This window comes from Capsicum annuum, chromosome 6, assembly GCF_002878395.1.
Source record: "Capsicum annuum cultivar UCD-10X-F1 chromosome 6, UCD10Xv1.1, whole genome shotgun sequence".
In the NCBI taxonomy this organism is placed as follows: domain Eukaryota; kingdom Viridiplantae; phylum Streptophyta; class Magnoliopsida; order Solanales; family Solanaceae; genus Capsicum; species Capsicum annuum.
Window position 1 is genome coordinate 174,297,692 of NC_061116.1, and position 18,202 is coordinate 174,315,893.

Sequence of the window (18,202 nt, forward strand, 5' to 3'; positions counted from 1 at the left end):
AAGTTATATACATATATATATATATATATATATATATATATATATATATATATATTATATCGGTTTGATTCAGGTTCGATTTGATTTTTTTTTTTTGGTCAACACCAAACTAAATAAAAAATGATTGATTTTTTTTAATGCCAAATCAATCAAATCAAATCATAAGTTGGTTTTTTTTCTCAATTTAATTTGATCATCAATTCAATTTAACTTGACGATTTAATCTGTATATCCTACTTACATCTTCTTTGGGTGGAACATTTCTCTATGTATTTGACCTTTTCAATGGACAATATTTATTAGAATTACCATGATAGTAGAGATTAAGGACTAGCATTTCCTTTATCAGCTTTGGTCATGTCATAGTGGTTGTCTTAGATGTTATTTGTGTAAGTGAAAGATTTTTATTTCAAAAGAATTTAATTAGTGTGTTTTAAAAGCTTTTAATTTATTTGGAAAGAAAGAAAAAAAAAAAACGAATGACGAGTGGGGTTATAGCCAATTAATGTTACTTGGGGACCAAAGTAACTTCTCCCAATTTTCCAAGTTGATAATATTATTTTTTGTAGTCCACCGCCTCAGCAATGCTATAAATAGCATGCCTTCGTTTTAGCAAATCATCAACAATAGCATATAGAAAACTCTGTCTAATTTCTTTCCTCCTTTTTCACAGTTCTAATTTAATATCACCTTATTATTGATTTTTACTTTAATGTTATTATTGATTTTTACTTTAATGTTAAAACTTGTTGATATTCATATTAATAATTTTATTAATTTCTTATCTTCTAATTAATTAGAAAAGTATTTATTTAATTTTAAAAAAATATTTTATATTATTGAAATAGTTTTTTGGAACAGTATCTAGCATGATTTAAATATAATTAATATATTACTTAAATTAATATTGTTATAATATTTTTTTAATATTCAATATTATTATATGTTGTTTTGTTATTGTACTACTAATATTATTATTATATTATAATTTTGTTAATAGTTAAATAATATTATTGTTATTATTTTATCACTGTTTTCAATAATCTAAGAAACTATGACAGATAATTCTACTCTTGATACTTCTACTAACAATGCAACTCCTAATACATCTGTTTCGGTTGTTCTACCATATGCTAAGTCATTTCCTAATATTTCAAATATTGAAATATTTGCTAATGAAAATTTTAAAAGGTGGCAAGAACAAATTTTTTCACTACTTAATGTTCATGGTGTTGCATATGCTTTGTCACAAACACAACCTGGTGCAGATGTTGATAGTAAAATTTTGGAATCGTGGCAATACGCCAAAAAGGTATGTCGTCATACTATTTTACAAATAATTTCTAATAAACTGTTTGATGTGTATTGCAGTTGCAAAGAAGCAAAAATCATTTGAAAAGCTTTAATCAAGAAGTCTACGGCTGAAGATGCAACCAAACAAAAGTTTGTGGTTGAAAAATTTTGCAATTGACAAATGAGTGATATGAAAGAAATAAAAATTCAAATAAATGAATATCAAAAACTATTAGAAGATTTGAAGGTTGAAGACATTACTTTACTAGAAAAATTTACTGTTGGAATGTTGATTGAAAAATTGTCCGAATCATGGAATGACTATAAAAATAACTTGAAACACAAACAGACAAACTTTACTATTGAGGAAATAATAACTCATATTCTAATTGAAGATACCAACAGAAATGAGTCATTCAAGGCTAAGCAAGCTGTACTCAAAGTAAATTTAGTATAAGGTCAACACAGCGACAACAGAAGGTATGGTAATAAGTCTCAAGGTTACAAGCATAATAATTTCAATTTTAAGAAAAGAAAAGACATTTATTTTATTTGTAAAAAAACAGGTTATTATGCTGCTCAATGTAGGCACAAAATAAGAAATAACAAAGAAATGAGAAATCCTCCCAAAACTAATTCAGTTGAAGGAGATGAAACAATTGCAACTGTTATTTCTCAAGTAAATATGATGACACATGTAAAAGAATGGGCGGTAGACTCTGGGATTACTCGACACATTTGTGCAAATCGAGAAACATTTACCTCTTATACATCAAATAGGAGATGACAGTAAAGTAGTCTACCTTGGAGACTCAAGAATTGCTAAAGTCTTGGGCAAGGATAAAGTGTTTCTAAAACTCACTTCGGAAAAAACTTTAGCCCTCATAGATGTGCTATATGTTCCTACAATGCGAGCAAACCTGATTTTTATGACTTTATTAGATAAAGTTGGAATGAAAGTGTCTGTTGAATCTAATAAGATTATTTTGACAAAAAATAATGTATTTATGGGAAAAGGCTATTGTAACCATGAACTTTATGTATTTAATATTATCAATAATAATGCATCAACTTCTGCTTATATGATTTGAGTCTATTTCTTTATGCCATGATAGATTAGGACATATTAATATTAAATATATATAAAGAATATGCAATCACTTGATTTGATATCAGATTTAGATTCAAGTAATTTCGATAAATGTGAAGTATGTGTTGAAGCTAAAATTACTAAAAAGTCATGTTTTTCAGTTAATAGAGAAACTGAATTATTGTCTTTGATTTACACTGATTTGAGTGATTTAAAACAAACTATGACTAGAGGTTGTAAAATATATTATGTGATTTTTATTGATGATTTCTCTAGATTCACTAAGTTGTATTTGCTTAGAAATAAAGATGATACATTTGATGCTTTCGTGTCTTATAAATCTGAATTTGAAAATCAGCTTAGTAGAAAAATTAAGAGAATTAGATCTGATAGAGGTGGAGAATATCTTTAAATGCTTTTTGTGAAAAAGAAAATATTATTTATGAAGTTACTCCGCCTTATTCTTCTGAATCTAATGGTGTAGCTGAAAGAAAAAATAGGACCTTGAAAGAAATGATGAACTCTATGTTAATTAGTTTTAATTCACCTAATAATTTGTGGGGTAAAGCTATCTTATCTGCATGTCATTTACAAAATAGAATTCCTCATAAAAGAACTGACAAAACCCTTATGAATTGTGGAAAGGTTATAAATCTAATTTGAAATATTTAAAAGTGTGGAGTTGCCTTGCTAAAGTTCTTCTTCCTAAAAAGAGAAAAATAGATTCTAAAACTATTGATTGCATGCTTATTGGATATGCTAAACATAGTGTTGCATACAGTTTTTTTGTCTTGAAAAGTAATGTACTTGATATTAATACTATATTGAGACAAATAATGTTAAATTCTTTGAACATATTTTTTCACTATGTGATAAAATCTTTCATGCACCTGTTGAAAAAGAAAATGAATTTACCTCTAATATTGAGGAACTGAGAAGGAGTAAAAGGCCAAGAAAAGAATATTTTTCTTATGAAAATGATTTTCAAACTTTTCTTGTTGATAATGAACTATCAAATTATTTTGAAGTTGTATTTTTTTCTGATGCTAAATTTTGGAAAGAAGCAATAAAAATTGAACTTGATTCAATTATGAAAAATAATACATGAATTTTAACTGATTTGCCTCCTGGTGCAAAATCGATTGGTTATAAATGAATTTTCAAAAAGAAACTTAGTTCGGATGGATCGATAAATAAATATAAAACTCGGTTAGTAGCTAAAGGATATTCTCAAAAGTAAAATATTGATTATTTTGATACATTTGCACCAGTAACAAGAATTTTTTCTATTCGAATGTTAATTGTTTTGGCATCAATTCATAAATTTTTTATCCATCAAATGGATGTAAAAACAACTTTCTTAAATGATGATTTAGAAGAAGAAATTTACATGATTCAACCTGAAGAATGTGTAATTTTTGGACAAGAAAATAAAGTTTGCAAATTAATTAAATTTTTTATGACCTTAAATAAGCTCCTAAACAGTGGCATGAGAAATTTGATCAAGTCTTAACTAAAGACGACTTTTCTTCTGTTGAAGTGGATGAATTTGTTTATATAAAAGTGGTAGACAATGATTATGTGATAATCTGTTTATATGTTGATGGCATGCTTATATTTGGTACAAATTTAAATATTGTGCAAAGTATCAAATTATTTTTGTCTACTAACTTTGATATGAAAGATTTGAGTGAAGTGAATATGATATTGAAAATTAAAATTATAAGGAGTGAAGATGGTATAATGTTGTCACAAGAACATTATGTGGAAAGACTTCTTAAGAAGTTTGAATGTTGGGAGGTAACTCCTATAGCCACTCCTTATACTGCTAATTCTAAATTAAAAAAGAATAATGTTGACCCAATTGCTCAGTCTAAGTATGCATAGATTATTAAAAATTTGATGCATTTAATGAATTTTACTAGACCTGATATAGCCTATGTTATGTGTAGATTAAGTAGATATACTCATAATCTCAATAATGAGCATTGGTTTGCATTAATGCGACTGATGAAATATTTGAGAGGAACCGTGAATTATGGTATCTTGTAGAGTGGATTTCCTTCTACTTTAGAAGGGTATTGTGATGTAAATTGAATCTTTGATTCAGATGAGACAAAATTCACTAGTGGTTATGTGTTCACCCTTGGTGGTGGTGCAGTATCATGGAAATCAGTTAAGCAGACGACCATTGCCAGATCAACTATGGAATCAGAGTTTGTGGCTCTAGAGTTGGCTGGTACTGAGGCTGAATGACTAAGAAATTTTTTAGCGAATATCCCTTTTAAAAAGAATGATCTGGTGCCTCATGTTTATATACACTGTGATTGTCAAGCCGCAATTGCTATTGCGAAAAATAACTCTTACAATTGTAAGAATAGACATATGAAATTGAGGCATGATGTTATTAAGCAATTGCTAAGAGATGGAATAATTTTCATTAATTATGTGAAGTCAGAATTGAATTCGGCCAATTCACTGACTAAACTTGTGGGAAGAAAATTAATTCTTCAAACGTCAAAAGAGATGGGGTTAAGGCTAATATGATTGTTAATAGAGATGGTAATCCAACCTATGTGATTGGAGATCCATGAAGTAGGTTCATATGGATAATAACAAGTCGATATTGACTCTGCGCATTTATTGGGAGTGCTATGAATTGCTACTAAAATTGAGGGATGAGTTACAAGCTCTTAATGAATTCATAATCCTTATGGATGGTGTATTTAAAGCAGTATATAATTGATGAATTCACCTATATGAGAAATGAAATGAGATCGTTCCTATGAGAGAGGTTGTTTCTATGAGACTTTTGTCCTTCGTCTCTAAAGCTCTCATGAATACCAGACACGCGCATAGCTTATTAGCGCAAAACCGCGTTGAACAACAAAATAACGATTAAAATGTGATTAATAAAATCTCTGACTTACAATAAGAGTTATTCGATTCATAGAAATATTATATTTCATCAATAATTCGGTAAGTTAAATTTTATTGGTCTAAGTTTGGTTCATAGTTCAGAAGACACCAAATTTATTATATTTTGACCATGCAAATTCAACAAGTTAAAATATTTTTCTATAAATTCTTTTAAAATAATATAAGAATTGTAAGTAAAATATTTTTATTTCAAAAAAATTTAATTAGTGTGTTTTAAAAGCTTTTAATTTACTTGGAAAGAGAGAAAAAAAAATGAATGATGAGTGGGGTCATAGCCAATTAATGCTACTTGGGGATCAAAGTAACTTCTCCCAATTTTCCAAGTTGATAATACTCCCTCCGTCTCAAATTATTCGTCTCAAATTAAAGTGGTATATTGATAAAGAAAAATAATAAATAGCATGGTTAGTTTATCATAATATTCTTATTAAATAATATTTATATTTTAATTTTAAAAAAAAAATAATATAAAGGGTAAAATATGAAAAAAAAATTCTTGATTAATGATAAAATACAAGTAAAATGGGACATTCAATTAAGAAATTTGAGACGAGTAATTTGAAATGAAGAGAGTATTATTTTTTGAAGTCCACCGCCCCAGCAATGCTATAAATAGCATGTCTTCCTTTTTGCAAATCATCAACCAATAGCATATAGAAAACTCTTATCTAATTTCTTTCCTCCTTTTTCTCAGTTGTAATTTAATATCACCTTATTATTGATTTTTGCTTTAATGTTAGAACTTGTTGATATTTATATTAATAATTTTGTTGATTTTTGTATCCTTTAATTAATTAAAAAAGTATTTATTTAATATTATTATAATATTTTTTTAATATCTAATATTATTATACATTGTTTTGTTATTATACTGTTAATATTATTATTATATTATAATTTTATTAATAATTAAATAATATTGTTGTTATTATTTTACCACTATTCCCGAATAATTTTGTCATGATTGATTATGCTCGACTAACAGTTTAGGACAACTCATATGCATGTTGGAATTTGATTAAATAAGAATTTCATATTTCCGACTCACTTGTCTTGATTGTTCCTAGAGTTAAATTAAACTGGAATTGTCTTTAAAAGGATGTGTGCACACACTCAAGGGGATATTTGAGGGATAAAACCTTCACATATCTTACAGTTAATTTATCATCAAATAGAAAAAGGGGCAATGATATCACAAAACAAAGAGATGAAGGTTGACATCAAGAAATATTAGAAGAACATATACCCAGTTGTTAGTTGTTGTAAAAGGAGTTGCTCCATTCTCCGCGCCCAGAACAAGTTCAAAACTGGGTTTATTGACAGATCCCATGTTTTAAAACCTTGCAAAAACGTATATTTGCTTTTGAAAGGAGTGCAGAAGCAGTAATACAATCTTTACTGGTACAACAACAATTGCATACCTCAGATACTGGAGAGCAAACAACTGCATCTAGCACAGGACTGAGTGATCATTTTTCACTTCAATGAATTCCTACTTCCATAACTAACGAAAGCAGTTGTAACGACCCATCATATCTCTCATCTATTAAAGCTCATATTGGTAAACCATTTGACTGGAATACTCGATCACCCTACAACTTTTATTTTGACAGTTTACACGTTACATTGGGAAAAAAGAATGACACACATGAGCTGTGCGCATCATTTGGGCGACAACTGCTGAGAACCATCCTTCTTTTCTTCCTTTTTTGATCCTGATACGGCTGCTGTTGCTGCAGCAGTCATGGCAGCAGCTGCTGCACCTAATTTTACACCTCCTGCAGCTTTAACAGCACCACCAATTTTTGCAAAGGCAGCTATTCCTCCGACGAGAATGGCTCTCAATGCAACTGCAGGTTTTATAGTCATATTTGTGTACCTGAGGAGAAAATATCAGAGTTATAAAGCCCCAGATCACCCAAGAATAAATATCACATTGGCAAATCAAAGAACAGATATTAACACAATTTTCTTTGAGTTGCATAAGCTTGTGCAAGACGGAGCCCAAGTTACATATTCCTAAATTTAAAATAGAATATACCCCCCGGGCTCCGTCCCAATTTATGTGACACTCTTCTTTTTTTAATCAGTCTAAAAAAAATGACATTTTTCTATATTAGTAACAATTTAACTTTAAAATACTCATTTTACTCTTAATAAGATATTTTGTGAGCCTTTTAACCATGAGAATTGTTCACTTTTTTTCGGAATAATTTTGTACTTTATTTCAAAAACAGTGTTTCATTATAAAATTTTCAAATCCAACCTGGAGTTGGATTCCAAATCTAGGTTAAGTGGTCCAAACCTATTTTCCAGTTTCATCTTCAAAATTCCAAATAAAGTGTTTTCTTCGCTCGTTTGCAAAAAAATATAATCAAACTTCTCCATCTTCAATCCAACTTCATATACATTCCAAATAAAGTGAAAAATATTTGGAATATACGGCCCGACACCTACTTATAGTCATGCCAAATCTATAGCATATTTAAATCCACAAGTTTCAAAAGTCTTCCTTTATTTCTAAAATTATGTGCCCAGTCAAACATCTTCACATAAATTGGTAAGGAGGAAGTAACAGATAAGGGCCTAGATAAAATCTCGACTCCGGCGCCAGAAGGGCAACAATCTCAACATAATGAACAAAAAGGGCAACATTCAAAAAACACATACCAAAACAGACACTTCGCCTAAATATGGGCGAACTATGCCACCTCCGTTAGCTGATTTCCATATATATATATATATATTAATTATCAGACTCTTCAAATTTTTATTCATATTCACCAGAAAAGATTGTGAAATATTCTTCTTACTTTTGCATAGTAGGATTCTTACTTTAAAGTACTGCACACTTCTACGTACAGCATACTTCCGGAAAAAAATTACATTATAAGCTTCTTGAAAGACATTACGAATCATTTTACTTTTGCAGAAAAAATATTGGATGTTGATTGTTGAATAGTAAGATTCTTGTAAGAGAAAAAATTTTCTGATAATTTGGGTAGCAAGACAAGTTTAGATTATCTACTTGATATGCGTGATCTTGGTGCAATGGGCTGATAGGCTTGGGGAGCAGCTGCATTGGGATACTTGTACAATTGCTTATGTCGGGAAAATTGGGATAACGAGGTGCGTAATGTGCTTGTCATATGTGTGGAATGTTTTGGACAATCTTAATGATGCTCAGGTATCTTCCCCTACTCTTATATATAATTTGGTACAAATTCGGCATACATGTAAGAGTGGAACAAATCCGCACAAATCATGGGCAATGGTCATAGAAGTCCAACATAAGCGATTGTACTAGTGTTTAGCATTCCAATGGGACTGCTCCCCAAGCTGTCGACCCATTGCACCAAGATCACGCATATCAAGTAGATAATCTAAATTTATCTTGTTACCCGAATTATCAGGAAATTTTCAATCTCTTACAAGAATCTTACTATTCAACATTCAATCTTATAATATTTTTCTGCAAAAGTAAAAAGATTTGTACTATCTCATTCAAGAATCTTACAATCTTGTAATGTGAATTCCTTTTCAGAAGTACGCACACCCCATAAATATATATTTTTAAAAATATTTTGGTATCTGTTTCTTTGAGAGCTGCCCTTTTGGTTCATTATGTTGAAATTGTTGCCCTTCTAGCTCTGGACTCATAAAATCTCTATGATACTATTTTCATAAACTAGGCTCCGCAGAGATCACTTCCTTCATTTCCTAGAATAGACAAAAAATGCAATAATTGTTGCAACAATCTCATAAATAGCTAAGTTGTTATAGAAGGGTGAAATGGAGTTCACCCGTTTCAGATAAGTTCTACAAATGGATTCAAAGTTAGGAGTTCCGTAGAGAATACCCAATGACCCAGCCGGAGTACCAAAGGCAAAAATATTCATGATAACCACTACAAGCAAAAAGAGCAATTGAACAATAGCTCCCGTTATGTGCGGGATCAAGGGAAGGGTCGAACTACAAGGTTCTATTGTACGCAACCTTACCCTGCATTCTACAAGAGATTGTTTCCACGACTTGAACGCATGATCTCTTGATCACATGACGACAATTTACCAGTTACGCCAAGGCTCCCCTTCGTGATAACCTAAGTTGCCAGCATTCATCAGTTTCGATGCCACCTAAGTTGCTGGAACTCTTCAATTTCGATGCCACACCCATGTCGGATTCTCCAAAAATATACTACTATTGGAAAATCTGACACGTATCCCCTGACATTTTTGAAGAGTCCAAGCAACATAGATGATGACCACTACTTACGGCAAAATTGCTCATGACAATCCCTATAAACATTCTTCTACAAATAGTAAGCAATCTTTCTTTTTTCTTTTTTTTTTCAAGTAAAAATATTCTCACTCATAAACATGGTCAAATTGGCTATATACAAAGGGTATACCAAAAGATAAAGAATCTACCAAAGGATATGATTCTCAACAAATTCTACCATATCATTTATGCAACAAGGAACTTTCTGTATGCACCCAAAAATAAGGGAACGGAGACCACTCCTCAACGGAGAGAAACTCGACTCTACTTCAAAACACTCTATTTCTCTCCAAACAACCTATATTAACGCAAGTGGAACCGCGTTTCAAGCCCATCGTCTTCTCCTCCTTCTCCTGCTCATCCAATTGCACATCAACTCTTTTACAATTGCCCATGGAGTGTCAAACCACCCAAACATATCCCATCATAACCTCATATTTAACCCACAATTGTAGAAGAAAATGATCTATGCCCTCAACCACCTCCTTACACATGTAAAACCAACTGACGCAAACAACCTTCATTTTTCTAAGATTTTCCGTTAGCAAAATCACCTCTTTAGCAGCTAGCCAAGTGAAAACGTGCACCTTCTTCGGCACCTTTGGGACCTATATTGCATTACATGGGAAACAATGTTCCTCCCTCTAACTAAAGTTTCTCATAGAAGAGTTATATAAGGGCTTAGCAAAGAACAATCCTGTTATGATTTCTTGCAAAGGATCGAGTCACCGGACGATGAACAGAAAAGTATGAATCAATCGATTTCGACTTTTCCTTGCCTTTGTTTGAATTCCTAAATTGACCTATTTTGTAGATAAATTCAGCTCGTTAAAGGGAGACTGAAACTTAGAATTCAATAGAATAAAGAACTCTGATCTCTTCAACTCGTTAAAAGAAGGTTGAAATCTCATAGTTCAATGGAAGAGAGAACTCCAACCTCTTGCTTTTGACTAAAACCATTCATGCGTTTATTCCTCAAATTTCCCTTTAAATAGGAGTCTTATTACATCAATAGAAATCCTAATCCTTGTAAAACTAGGAAACATAAAACCCTATTCTAGAATAATAACTAAAGCTACTTAAATATAAATATATAATAAATAAAACTACTTAAAATATGAATAAATAATAACCATATTCCATGCATCCACAACATCACTCCCCTCTCGTGTTGTCCTCAAGCTCGAATTTCAGTACAGTCATTTAGAACTTCTGGAAAAGTGTAACTGAATCATCCAATTCCAGCCAGAAAAGTCGTTGGCACTGGTGAGTTGCTGAATATAGTTCGTTACAATTATAGCATAACCCCTTACCTCTTCTTTCTACCATTTCTGCATGAGTTAATCGCTTGACAAAAGGGGTTTGATCGTTGGTTTAGGTATTAGCCGAGGTAAATGAGCCGACTAAACTAGTACTAGATTTTTTTGAGTTTGTTGTGTTGCCCAAACTTGTCTGAGACTGCTTCCATGTCCCTTCACCAAAACTACTTAATTATGCAGTTGGTGTTTTTGCTCTAAAGCCCTAGATACACTCATGGCCGCTGATAAGTCAGGTGGTTTGAGCAACTGCACATCCAGTCTGATTGAATCATCTAACCCCACTATAAATATACCCACGTGCAAGTGTTCTGGAATAAGCCCATCAGCCTTAGCCAACTTCTCTTGAAACTGACGTTGATAAATTTCAACTGTACTAGTTTGCCGAAGCGTGAATAATTTGCCCACTGGGTTGCTACTTTTAGGAGGTCCAAATTGTTGGAAACAATGTTTCTGAAATTATTCCAACTCATTGGGCCCTTTGCTCGTTTAAGTTGATAGTAACATAATTGTGTTTCTCCCAACATGTGAAACCCGACCACTCTAACCTTTTCCGCTTTTATTGTATGTTGATTTTCGAAAAAATTTTCACAACAATGTGTCCAAATTAATGGGTCATCGATACCATCATAAGTAGGAAAGTTCATCTTTGTATACCTTGGTACCGTGGAATATGAATTACCTTTTGTTGGATGTTTCTAGTCGGCTAGTTAAATAGGAAGTGTAGCAACAATTGTTGATTTGCCTGTTGTTAGGGCACTACTTGACTCAATTCCCTATGTTGCTGATTTTGTGGAGCCAATTCCCATGCTAGAAAATTATTCTTGGATGACTTGGACAATTTTTTCACTGAGGCGTTGTTCCATCGCTACAAGTTTAGAATCCATTAGGGTTTCTATAGTTGCACGTTCTTCTCGGAATCTGGAATTAATCTCATCGTCCATTGTGTTAGGTTCTGGTACCAAATTGTTATAATTTCTTGCAAAGGATCGAGTCACCGGACGATGAACAGAAAAGTCTGAATCAATTGATTTCGACTTTTCCTTGCCTTTGTTTAAATTCCTAAATCGACCTATTGTGTAGATAAATTTAGCTCATTAAAGGAAGACTGAAACCTTAGGGTTAATAGAAGAGGGAACTCCGATCTCTTCAGCCCTTCAGCTTGTTAAAGGGAGGCTGAAACCTTAGAGTTCAATGGAAGAGAGAACTCCAACCTCTTGTTTTTGACTAAAACCATTCATACGTTTATTCCTCATATCTCTCTTTAAACAGGAGTCTTATTACATCAATAGAAAGCCTAATCCTTGTGAAACTAGGAATCATAGTGTCTTATTACATCAATAGAAAGTCTAATCCTTGTGAAACTAGGAAACATAAAACTCTATTCTAGAATAATCAATAGAAAGCCTAATTCTTACGAAACTAGGAAACATAAAACCCTATTCTAGAATAATAACTCAAGCTACTTAAATATAAATATATAATAAATAAAACTACTTAAAATATAAATAAATAATAACCATATTCCACGCACACACAACAAATCCACTATTTTCCTAGCCCCACCACCAAACATCGGGCTATCAACCAGGTTGACTTGCCTATGTAGTATGGCTAACAATCTTTGGAACTCCATCACTTCTCAATCTTGAAATTCCTTCTCTAAATCTCAAGTCCCAAAAAGTCTTTCCACCATCTGTCCCCCTAATTTGTTGTATTGTTGAGTCTTTGTAAGCCACACTTTCTTATGTAAAAGAACACTGGGATATTAAGCATTAGGCATCCAATATAAAATTCACACCAGCTCCATAGCTTCTTTGCCTAATAACATGTGATCATTTCTTCACCCAAATCAAACTATGTGATGGAATTGCAAATATATCATGTCATTGATGAAAGCATCACATTATCAGAATCCTCCCATCCATAATAACGAAAAAGCAACATAGAGCTCCCCGCCAACTTAGAGTCAACCATGAGATTCTGAGTAGAGCCTCTACTGCAACTTCTCTTTCCTTGTGATTCTCCCAAGTGCTAGGTACTGCCCAAAATAAATAGGTGCTGGTTCTTGTTGACACATGTCTTGCACCATGTCACTAGCATGCTGCAGCCTGCAAGAACATGGCACAACCATGAAGATATACCAGCAGAATGCTCCATATATAGTTCAAGAAATTTTGTTTATCTAATCTAAAAGCTTTCAACACTCACCAACAACCCTGCACTGACTGCAGGTTAAAAGGCCTAAGTTCCTCTAATCTTCCATCAAATCCATGCAATCCATGGCCAGGAATTATACTGTTACACGCTGTTCATTCATTAGAACCCTCATTACAGAACCACCTGTTTCCATATCAAGACGAAAGGAAGAAAACTCGGCAAACTTGAAATATAATTAGCCTTCAGTCCAGCAACTGGCATGGTTTTCAAAGAAATCCTACTTGTCCTTCTCACACTCTTGTGATAATATATGAACCTAAACACCACCTCTTTATTATACAGTAGGTCTCACAGATCACTGGACTTCTGAAACTACCCAAATATTGAAAAAGCCTCATCAAATAAACTAGATTTTTGTCATTACCCGATATTAAAGAATCCACATCTGGATTCTTCCAACTGCAGTCCAGAAAAAAAGCACTCCGCTTCTTTAAAACACTATTTAACCATATGTAAAAGTTAGTAAGGTTATCAGATATGAATAAATTTCAGAACCAATAACAACTAATAAATTCATGGACCATTTTATGCTCAACAATTTGCATCGTCTACAGCACAAGTTGATATTACAAGAAAGTACCTCCAGCTTTGGTTTCAACTTGTCAGTTTCTCATCAGAACAATTAGTTTTCAAGTACCTTCTAATAGTTAAACCTAATAAAACATGATAACAAGGACATCACATGATGCTATTTGGTCATTACATCTCACATATCATCTGCTGAAACATATTGAAAGCAGAATCCTTGTCAAAATTCTGCACAAAACCTGAAACAATAGCCTTCCAAGACAGGAATTTTTACAGTCAAGTCACTCACTGTATTCACACCACTAGTTATTAAGTCTTTCCTTTCATATTCATCAATTCAAATTTGTTGATGATTTTCTTATAACCATTTGCAAGGCATGACCATGACTTTCGTACTCGTCTTGGACTTGGTCATGCCTCTTAGGTGAGTCAGACTCATGTGCCCTCAACATCATTAAGATGCCCTTAATTTTTTCAAAAAGACAATTATTGAGTATTGGAATTAAGAGGCCCAAAAGGGGAAGAACTGTTGCAGTCACAGTTATTTGTTCCATGCTACACCATAAGCAAAACAAGATCTATCCAACTGTTGTAAGACTAGCAACATTACATGCACGAGTGTGGAGCAACCCAGCAATTTCCAGAAAATGAGTGATGTAAAATACAAATGATCAGATGGATGTACGATAATATGAGGGAAAGAAATTGACTTTTGACAGGGGTAACTACAGCATCAAACTGAACCTGGTTGCTTGATTGAACTAATGAAGTTTGACATGGAAGGAGCTGCAGTTGTTTCAGCCTTCAGGTGCTGCAACGAAACAACAACAAGAACATACCCAATGTAATCCCACAAATGGGGTCTGGAGAGAGTAGAATGCACACAGCCTTACCCCTACATTGTGGAGGTAGAGAAGTTGTTTCCAATAGACCCTCAGTTCAAATAATGCATATCAAATCAAGTATAAAAAAGAAATATAATATTGAAGAATCCATGTTGAAAACAAAGGATAAAAGAACAGTAGCAACAACAAATAATACGATAACCAAACGAAGGAAGGTGTTGCAAACGCTCTTGAACAAATAGAGATGGTGGAATTAGAGGTGCATTTTATTGTTACTGCTTGTGAGAATATGATCAATGATTCAGGCATGAGCCCCGGAGGCATTGTCACAGCTTCAAATGGAAAGACAAGTGAGAGTTCTCATGATGGAATTTATCTATGGGTGGAGCACTACTTGGGACCTCTAGGTGTTCCAGAAAAATCTATGCATATTCTTAAGATAGATGTCTACATCAGAAAGTCTTCATTTGAACCGAGATCAGCCATCTCAGAAACATTAAGTAATTATGCTTGTAGATATGGAGATATTGATCTTGATGATCAATAGGAACAAGAATGCTTACATACGATGAATCGACACAATTTCCATTTGATCCCGGAGAGATTGAGTTAGCATTAAGGAATGCACTCGCATCGTCGCATAATGCGATGATGTGAAGCGATGCGAGCGCATCATGTTGAGTTTATTCATAGGGTCAATTTTAAATTGAAAAAAGAGAAACTTCGTGTTGTTTTTATATTTAGGGTCAATTTTAATTTTTTTTTTTTTTTAAAGTCTACTGTGGTGACTACCAATGCTGCAATTTTCTCAGTTTAACTTTGAAGCCCACTATTGTGCCTTCTTCTTCTTCACTATGCGACTACCACTACTGCGCCTTCTTCTTCTTCACTGCTTCACTTCAATGATGCGCTCGCATCGCTTCACGCTTCGCGTAATGCGTGATGCGGAGCTTTGTCGCTTTTTTCCGCATCACGCTTCCTGAACACTGGATTGAGTCCCTTGACGTTTACATTAAACACTTTTGAGGACAAGGGTGAGGTGGAGGGAGAATTTTTTTAAAAAAAATAACCTTGGTGTCTGAGCCAGCTTATGTGCACCTCGACTAATTCCACGGGATACCTCCACCTCCCACCAAGAGTAGGTATCAGGTAACTATATTCACCAAGGCTAAGACAGATGGGAATAAATCGCCTATTTTTTTGGTCTATGTTGGAATCTGAACTTGAGACCTCATAGTTCTCGCCCACTTCATTGACCACTAGGCCACATGCTTGGGTGCAGAGTTGACGGAGAGAGATTTGATATGAAATGAATTTTGGTCTATGTTGGAATCTGAACTTGAGACCTCATAGTTCTCGCCCACTAGGCCACATGCTAGGGTGCAGAGTTGACGGAGAGAGATTTGATATGAAATGAATTTCTTAAGCCTTTTAAAGCAACTGGAAAGGAATAAGGAGGCTCACTCTTCACTTTCAATGTTGCACCCGTGTCAATTCTCAAAAAATACACTACTTTTGAGAAATTCGACATGCACCCGTTGACATTTTTTAAGAGTCCGAGCAACATAGCTTACAGAAGCATGTTAGCTCAATTCTGTCCTACTTCCATATAAATAACTTCTTTTGAAAGGACTTACCTATATTTTGAGAAATGAACTAGCCCTAGTTTTTACTTGGCTCTTCGACCCTCTCAATTTCTTCTTTTTATTCCGCTAATTTTTGCAAGCTTAGTCAGCTTCCAATTACATAATGTACCGCTAACCAACCCAAATTTGCTACTCTACATCAACTTAGAAAACTTGTTGATCACATAGCAATGTTGGTTACTCATTATGAACATCACATAGAAGTCCTCTAATTACCTATTTACCTAAGAACTAATCTAAGGAAAACTTGTCTTGCCCTATGATATCGAAATCCCCATCTAGTAATCCAACAAACGAACAAAAACAACAGAAAAGGAAAAACAGATATTGCCCTACACAGCTTGAATCTCCTAACTTTCATATACATTGACCTGCTAACGACATTTGTCAAAACTATCATGATACTCCCTCCGTTCCTGTTAAATTGTCATAATTTCTTTCGCTGCACGAGAGTAAATATAAATAATTTTTTTAAAGTTAAATTGAATTAGAGTACTTTAATACTATTTAATATTCAAAATTTAGATTTTGAATTTGCAACAAGTGCAAATAAATAGTATAAGAGGAAAATCTAAAGGCAGAAACTGCGAGGGGGTTGATCACTTACAAGTTACAACTAGATTTCCGCCTGACAAACTGATTGCTCGGAGACGACTTAGTTTGAAAACGCGGCGGGGTTCTCTTTCTTTGTTGGATATGGAAATCCGACAAAAGTTGGGGGAAATCCAGGTCCTTATTAGTACAACATTCTCAAATATTTATACTTTGTTTGAACTTTGGATGGTCGTCTGCCATGATCTAATAATACTAAAATATTTGATTATTTAAAATTAAATAATTTTATCGAATCACTTTTTAAAGCATAAGCATATATTTTAATATAAGCACTCTCTTTGATAATTAACATTATACTTTGAGATTTGATGTCTCTATAATACTACATAATAAATTAAATAACTAAAAATCAAAAGTAATTTCATATATATATATATATGTATGTATGTATAAACTTAGATATGTTTATATAGATATAGAGAGCAAATATTGAAATCTGCAGGTTCTTACAACAATCTCAAATTAATATAATGATAATTCGTTATCACACTAATAATTAAGGAATAAATTAAATGTAGTGAAAAAATTTCGTTATTGATATCAAAAGTCAAAATTATATTGATGCACAAAAACATATTCTAAATAATAAAGTTACATTATATATGAGCGTAAAAATATATAACACAACTACTTATAATAAATTAATAATAACAAAAATAATTATAATAAAATAGAAGAAGAATGAATATCGATGGCGAAAGAAAAATAATAAAGTAGAAGAACAAACATCGATGACGAAGAAAAAAGAAAATTAGATTTTCATGTTATGCAACTGAATTTTGAAGGAAAATAAATATCTTGGAAAAAAAATCAAAATTCACCAAAGGAAAAAAGGTGTTCGAAATTAGAGGCATACCTCAGAATTTTGCGATGTTGTATTTTTTATCTCTATATATAAAAAAGTCCTAAATAAGGAAAAATTAATATCTAATATTAGTTGATTTGAAAGTTCTAAATTACATAACTCAAATATGGAAAAAATAATATATTACTTTAGTTGGTTTCAAATCCTTAATTATTAGGAAAATAATTTAATTACCCAAACTTTTTTACCAAACTACAAAAACAGGTAAGAGATAAATTTAATAACATATTTAATTGGTTTTAATTTATTATTTGTTAATATTATAATAATAATAATAAGTTTATTATTTTTTTTCCTTTCTTTTTTGCCTTTTTGAACTTTTCCCAATTTTAACTTATTCTTTAATAGGGAGTTAGTCATTAATATGTATTTCTTGTTTAGCCCCAAAAAAGTATATTTCTTTATTATTTTTTAGCCGAAAAAGAAATGTACTACTTTTTCAATTTTCTCTCCTCCCCTTAATAGTATAATTTAGAACCCTATAAATATTATTTTGCTTAATAATATTTACAATATATTTTAGTACTCTTTAGTTTGTAAAATTTACCATATGTTTTGGGACT

General features: G+C 32.5%; 1 protein-coding gene across 5 annotated transcripts in view; it reads right to left on the reverse strand.

Moving 5' to 3' along the window:
* LOC107874071 overlaps positions 1-17,011 on the reverse strand; it is a 25,807-nt gene extending 8,796 nt beyond the window's left edge. Inside the window, exons 1-3 of one of the 5 annotated variants that reach the window (XR_007056495.1) lie at positions 16,767-16,948; positions 14,413-14,479; positions 6,570-7,202 (exon numbers count right to left, since the gene is read on the reverse strand). Coding sequence is in view for 2 of the 5 variants with exons in the window: in XM_016719679.2 (XP_016575165.1) it covers positions 6,986-7,192 (207 nt within the window). In the remaining 3 variants the exon portion in view is untranslated. Of the gene's footprint in view, positions 1-6,569; positions 7,203-14,412; positions 14,564-16,766 lie in introns of those variants that run through there. The other 4 variants (XR_007056494.1, XR_007056493.1, XM_016719679.2 and 1 more) reach the window with 4 other exon arrangements.
* Between the last annotated feature and the right edge of the window lie 1,191 nt (positions 17,012-18,202).